At 47.3% G+C, this 7130-nt stretch overlaps 1 protein-coding gene across 1 annotated transcript; it reads left to right on the top strand.

Moving 5' to 3' along the window:
* The first annotated feature begins 2149 nt into the window (after positions 1 to 2149).
* Positions 2150 to 4979, top strand: POLR2G (polymerase (RNA) II (DNA directed) polypeptide G). The gene is made up of 8 exons (XM_006875023.1): positions 2150 to 2161; positions 2246 to 2355; positions 3154 to 3313; positions 4070 to 4120; positions 4256 to 4321; positions 4461 to 4532; positions 4720 to 4753; positions 4948 to 4979. Exons 1-8 carry the CDS (start codon positions 2150 to 2152, stop codon positions 4959 to 4961), a joined length of 519 nt encoding a protein of 172 aa, XP_006875085.1. The 3' UTR covers positions 4962 to 4979.
* Positions 4980 to 7130: the final 2151 nt, after the last annotated feature.

Genomic DNA, 7130 nt, shown 5'->3' on the forward strand with positions numbered 1-7130 from the left:
TGGTGTATATGCAGTTGTTGTTATGTGTCATTGAGCCAGTTCTGTCTCATAGAGACCCTGTATAGTGTTTCCGAGGAGCATCTGGTGGATTTGAACTGCCGACCTTGTGGTTTGAAGTCCAGTGCTAATCCTACAGTGCCACACCAGAAGTCCATATATATAGTAGTGGTTATGAATCGGGTTGCGAACCTTAAGGTCAGCGGTTCGAAACTACCAGCTGCTCCGCGGGAAAAAGATGAGGCTTTCTACTCCCGTAAAGAGTTACACCCTCGGAAACCCTGTACAGGGTCGCTATGGGTCAGAACTGACTCGACGGCACTTAACAACAAGAAACCCTGTATAGGTTTTCCAAGGAGTGCCTGATGAGTTGGAGCCGCTAACCTTGCAGTTCAAACAGACCTTGTGGTCAAGTGTTTATCCTACAGTGCCACACCAGGACTCCTATGTATGTAGTGTAGATATTAAAATACACATGCACAAAGAAGGACTCTTTAACATTGGTATGGTATCTTTCTTATCTAAGATGAGTTCCAGGCAGTAAGAAAACTGGTAGCTTTGGAGAACATAATTTTTGGGTTCATCAACTGTTCATACTCCAGTACTTCTAATAAATCTCTTAAGGTTTCTGTTTCCTCATCCATAAAATGTGTGCATCATAGCAAATTATGGACAGTGTTGCAAAGAATGAAAAATGAGCATTCTAGAAGAGTTCATTGTGCTCTTGTGAAACATCTCCATATACCAAGAGGCAGTCATCCAAATTGAACAAGAAGTTACTTTCTGGTGTACATCAGTGTTGTATTCTTTCACCATACTTGTTCCATCTGTATTCTGAGCACATAATCTGAGAAACTGACTATATGATAAGATTGTGGCATCAGCACTGGAGGAAGGCTCATTAACAACTTGCAACATGCAGATGATAGAACCTTGTTGGCTGGCAAGTGAAGAGGACTTGAAATACTTACTGATGCAGATCAAAGACTATAGTCTTCAGCTTGAATTGCACCTCAACATAAAGAAAACAAAAATCCTCACGACTGGACAAATAACCTCATGACAAACTGAGAAAAATTTGAAGTTTTTTTGGAGCTTTTGCTTGGAGCTACAGAAGCAGCAGCCAAGAGATCAAACAAGGTATTGTATTGATTAAATCTGCTTCAAAAGACCTCTTTAAAGTGTTTAAAAAACAAAGATGTCACCTTAAGAACTAAGGTGTTCTTGACCCAAGCCATGATACTTTCAATTGCCTCATGTGAATGCGAAAGTTGGACAATGAATAAGGAACTCCAAAGAAGAATTGATGACTTTGAAATAAGAATATTAACTGTATCATAGACTTCCAGAAGAATGGACAAATCTTTCTTGGAAGAAGTAAAGCTAGAATGTTGTTTAGTAAGTCGGGATGGAGAGACTTGTCTCTGGTACTTCAGACATATTATCAGGAGGTACCAATCCCTGGTAATATGTCTGAAGTACCAGAGACAACCCTGGAAGGAGCTCTGGTAGCGTAGTGGTTACAAATCGGGCTGCTAATCTTACGGTCAGCAGTTCAAAACTACCAGCGGTTCTGCGGGAGAAAGATGAGGCTTTCTGCTCCTGTAAAGATTTACAGCCTCGGAAACCCTGCACAGGGTCACTGTGAGTCGGAACCGACTCCACGGTACTTAACAACAACAACCAATCCCTGGGGAAGGACATCATGCTTGGTAAAGTAGAAAGCAGCTCAGTGTAATAGCTCTGTTTAACAACATTTGGTTACAGTTTGAATTAAATGAAGAACAGCAAGTTATTATACATAATACGTGAAAGCGGTCTTCAAATATTTGCTGAATGAATGCACTCTGCTAAAGCGTTTCACTTGCGTCGACTTTCACTAATTAATGATTCCGTTTAAAAGGAGGACGTATTGGACATGCTCTATAAGTCAACTGCTGTTTATCCCATGTGGGCGGGGCGGAGGGGCGGAGCCTCAAGGATTCCTCTCTCACGACTGCGAGGTCCAATTGGATTCGTGGAGGGGCGCGGTCCCGCCCACTTACTTGGCAGCCCGGAAGCGAGGTGGGGAGGCGATGAATGTATTTCCGGTGGCTGCGAGTGGCGGCTTTTTCTACGCGGATAGACGCAACTGTGTAGCAGCCTGGGCAAGATGTTCTACCACGTGAGCACGGCGCAGGGCTGGGGTCCCCTTCTAGCCTATATCCCCGCTGCGCCTCCTCGGCTCACCATCCCATCTTCCCTGCAGATCTCCCTGGAGCACGAGATCTTGCTGCACCCGCGCTACTTCGGCCCCAACCTGCTCAACACGGTGAAGCAGAAACTCTTCACCGAGGTGGAGGGGACCTGCACGGGGAAGTGAGTGTCGCGCCCTCCACGCCGCCTGGCTGTTGCCCACACCGCGTCCTGTGTCGCCAACGACGGTCTACCACCCACTCCTCTCATCGGGCGCCCCAGACAGTCCGCTGCCTCTTGGTTTGGGTTCCTCCTGCGTTCCGCTGAGATGGGCCTTTCATTGACCGCTTCCTTCAACTCTGGTGCCAACCCTAGTGGCATGCAGTGAATGAGACAGAATGAGACAGGCTGTCAGGGAGTTCACAGCCGATGCATTGTCCCTGCCTTTGTTACCCCAATGTGATCCCCTCTCCTCTTTGCTAGGCACCTGGCATGGCACATTTTGGGCCTTAGTAGATGTTCGTTGAAAGAATAAGTTACCAGGAGAAAGCAGACTGAGAGTCTGGGGGAAAGAAAAGGGATGGAACTTGTCCATCTCTGGGTTCTGCACAGACAGAGGGACCTCTTAGTAGAAGATGATGGGGATGAGCTGGGATTGAACCCAGAGCTGTGGAGTTCTTGGGCCTCTAGGAGAATAATCTTGAACATGCAGGTTTCTGAGCCTCATCTTGGCCCTGCAGAATCAAGACTCTGGGGGCACACTTGGGAATTCAACAAATGTGTCTTTGGTGATTCTGAGGCTTCCCAAAGCTTGAGGTCTGTTGGCTCAAAGACTGCAGTCTTCTTGGGTGTTTAATAGATGGTGTCCTCTGGTCTCCCCATGCCATTCATCTTTCTGGGGATGCTGTCCACTTCCCCTTCCCCGGGCTCAGTGACTTGTTTGCGGATGACTTTAGAGGTTCTTTCTCACACTCTTCACAGGTACGGCTTTGTCATTGCTGTCACCACCATTGACAATATTGGTGCTGGTGTGATCCAGCCAGGCCGAGGTTTTGTTCTTTACCCAGTTAAGTACAAGGCCATTGTGTTCCGGCCCTTTAAAGGGGAGGTGGTGGACGCTGTCGTCACTCAGGTCAACAAGGTAAGATGATCCCCAGCAGTGGGTAGTCCTGGCTCCACTTACTGACTCTGTGTCCACCGCTAAGTCATTTTACTTCTTTGCGCTTCGGTTTTCTCACCTGTCAAATGGTGACCCTGCCTCACTTGGGGGTTTGTTGTTGTTAATTGCTATCAAGTCGGTACCAACTCATAGCGAGCCTATGCATAACAGAAAGAAACACTGCCCAATTCTGGGTAAACCTCATAATTGTTGCCATGTTTGAGCCCATTGATGCTACCACTTTGCCAATCCATCTCGCTGGGGGTCTTCCTCTTTTTCTCTGACCCTCCACCTTACCAAACATGATAGCTTTCTCCAGTGACTGGTCACTTTGGGATTGTTGTTGTTATGTGCTGTGGAGTCGGTTCCGACTCATAGCAATGACCCTGTACATTGTTTCCGAGGCTTTAAATCTTCACGGGAGCAGAAAGCGTTCTCCCATGGAACAGCTGGTAGTTTCGAACTGCTGACCCTGAGGTTCACAGTCCGATTCGTAACCACTACGCTACCAGAGCGCCTTGGTCCCTTCGGGGTAGGTGAGGTAATAGTCACACTTCTTAGCCGACTAGCTTACGATGATAGAGTTGTTACTGTGGCCAGGTGAAAAGAATTGAAAACAGATGCGACGAGTTATAATGGTTTCAAAACGTGAAGGAACTTCTAGGGAACAGATAAAGATAGGAAGCCTAAGAGACTTTGAGGGACAAAGTAAGCCAGACCACTCATTCCACCTTCTAGGTTGGACTCTTCACAGAGATTGGACCCATGTCCTGCTTCATCTCTCGACATGTAAGTCTGAGTGCTTGGTGGGGGAGGGAGGGTGGGATGAACTGCTGGAGGGTGTGAAGGAGGAGAAACATCCATTCAAGACCATCTGTTGGAGCTTTTCTTTAAACTGCTGACCCTGCATCACTCTCTTTTCAGTCCATCCCTTCGGAGATGGAGTTTGATCCTAACTCAAACCCACCGTGTTATAAGACGATGGAAGAGGTGAGTGGGTAGGAAGAGGTCACTGAAAGAAGAAGGGAGGAGAGAAGCAAACTCTTTGAGAAAGCATTGTCTTGGTGAGGAAGGGACAAGGGGGGGCAGAAGGGGAGGTCTCACTACCCTGTTTCCCACCTCTCTCCAGGACATTGTGATTCAGCAGGATGATGAGATCCGTTTGAAGATTGTGGGAACCCGCGTGGATAAGAACGACATTGTGAGTCTCTTGCCTGCTGCCACAGAGCTGTCCTGGACAGAGCTGGGTGCTATAGATTTCTGACCATCCAGACTTCCTGGGGCTTCTGTGCTCTTCTGCCACAAAGAGTTCCAGATGGCTGGTACTGGGTGCTGAGGGATGGTTCTGTGACCTTGGCTTCATTTCCTTTTTCTCTTACTTCTTACAGTTTGCTATTGGCTCCCTGATGGACGATTACCTGGGTGAGTGCCTGATTTTAAATGCTGGGACTGAGGCCTGAGAAAGGGCTGTGGAGTAGATGCTCGAGTCACACATGTGCTAGCAGCCTGCATGCTGTCTGCTCCGAAGATCCCAGGGCTTGTGCCCCACACAGTGGAAAGTACACAGATGGGGTCCAAGTTCAGAGTCCAATAATGTGTCTTTCCTGTTCTCACAGGCCTTGTGAGCTGAGTGCGGGGACCTCCTACCTTGTTTGGTCCTGGTTTAGGAAGCATGACCTTCACACCTCCCTCATCCAGAGGCCCAGTTTGGCTGCTGTGGGGGCAAAGCCAGCAAAGTTCCTTATCCCCAGAAGACACCTGGTTCTACTTCTGTCTTAGTGGCCATTCCCAGAGTTTTAACTTGGTGTTCTAACCATAAAAGATCCTCGATTCTCGAGAAGTGTTATCTCCTTCATTGTTAGGAGCAACAGTTCTTTTTGTAGTTCCTCATCCTCGCCGTGCTGCCTCAGCCACGCAAACCACTTGGCAACTAAACCACTTGGCAAGGTCAGAGGTTGACCTCAATGAAGGCAAGCCCACTGGTAGTAAATCTCTGGCTTTCAGTCAATCATACCAACATGCAAGTCATTCTGAGTCCTAATCTAGTCCTACTGTGTTCCCCTCCTGCCCCCAAGAGTATAACTGGGAAGGAGAGAAGAGGGGATGGCAGGGAGAGGTGACAAGAGATAGTGACACAGATTGTAAAGTCCCAACACAGCCCGTCCTAGGGAGGATACATAAACCACAGAATCCTGAATTTGTTAATCAATTCATCGTTGACTCATCGGGTTGCTCAACTCCCTTGAGTTAGGAGTAGTGCAACAAAAAACCCACGAGCTGACGATATGGTTGAACAAACACGCCCTCCTCTCTCACACTCTGCTTTTGCGGTTTGTCCACTATGGAGTGTCCTTTCTCAGTCTGTCTGCTCGCTGCTAACCTAGCCAATCTCAATGCAATCATTCTTGTTGTGCAGCTTCCCCTGACTTCCTTGGGAAGCAAAGCTAGGTGGTAGGAAGCCTGGGATTTGAGTTGAAACAGACCTGGCTCTCAGTCCTAACTGGGCTACCGTGTAAAATGAGCATAAAACCTTTCTTTAGATAGTTACTGGGAGGATCAGCTAGCATATAGCCACACAATTATTCTTTTTTTTTAAAATAAAGTTCATAAGGCAGTGATTTCCCACTTTCCCACCCCCAACCCCCCCCCCCATGAGATACTTGGCAATGTCTAGAAACTTTTGGATGTCACAATTTAGAGGGGGGATGCAACTGGCTTGTGGGTAGAGGTCAGGGATGTTATCAACTGTCCTACAATACACTGGGCAGCCCCCCCACAACGAAGATTATCTGGTCCTTAATGGCAAACACAGAATCCTGGGATGACACTGTAGAGTAAGCGCTGGACTGCTTAACTGTAAGGTCAACAATTCAAACCCACCCGCTGCTCCTCAGAAATACTACACAGCGTCGCTTGTTAGTCAGAATTGACTCAATGGTACTTAACAACAACAATGTAGGAAAAGCACTGGACTGTAAGCCTTAAGGTCGGCAGTTCAAACCCACCAGTCACTCCTCAAAAACCCCATACAGGGTCACTATGAGTTGGAAACAACTAAACAACACTTCGCAGCAATACCAGTGTTGGGCACGCTGAGGTTAGGAACCCTAATGGGAAGCATCCAGAACTGTTCCTGGGACTGGAGTTCCTGCTGCCTCCCCTTTAACCACCTCTGAGCAGACCCAGGCTCTTCCCTCAACTTCCCATACATAACTTTGTTGTTAAGTGCTGTGGAGTCAGTTCCAACTAGCAACCCTGTATAGGGTTTCTGAGGAGTGGCTGGTGGATTTGAACCACTGATCTTGTGGTTAGCAGTTCAGGGCTTAATCTTGAAGCGCCTCTTCAGTGTGTCACAAAAAACGTTCTGTTGTCATGATTCTCCTTTCATTTTTTGTTATGTAAGAGTTTGGAATTGAATTTATACTGAGATCATCATGGATTCACATATACCCCTTTCATGTTGAATCCCCAGCTCCCAGTTTGTCTAATACAAGAACATTTCTGTGCAATCTGCTTTTCAGTGGAAATGTTCTGGTTGTGGCTGGCATCACAAAGGCACTGTGTATGTTTTTAGTTGGTTTGTAGCTCTATCAAGTTGGTTCTGACTCAGAAACCTGTAGAGGGTTTCCGAGAAGGGGTTGGTGGACTTGTGGTTAGCAGCCCAGTACTTAACTCTACAGCATTACACTGGCACTCCATGATGCCACTATGTTGTTAAGTGCCATCAAGTCGGTTCCGACTCATAGTGACCCTGTGTAGGGTTTCCAAGGCTGTAAATCTCTATGGGAGCAGGAAGCCT

Source organism: Chrysochloris asiatica, unplaced genomic scaffold, assembly GCF_000296735.1.
Source record: "Chrysochloris asiatica unplaced genomic scaffold, ChrAsi1.0 scaffold00310, whole genome shotgun sequence".
Classification (NCBI taxonomy): Eukaryota; Metazoa; Chordata; class Mammalia; order Afrosoricida; family Chrysochloridae; genus Chrysochloris; species Chrysochloris asiatica.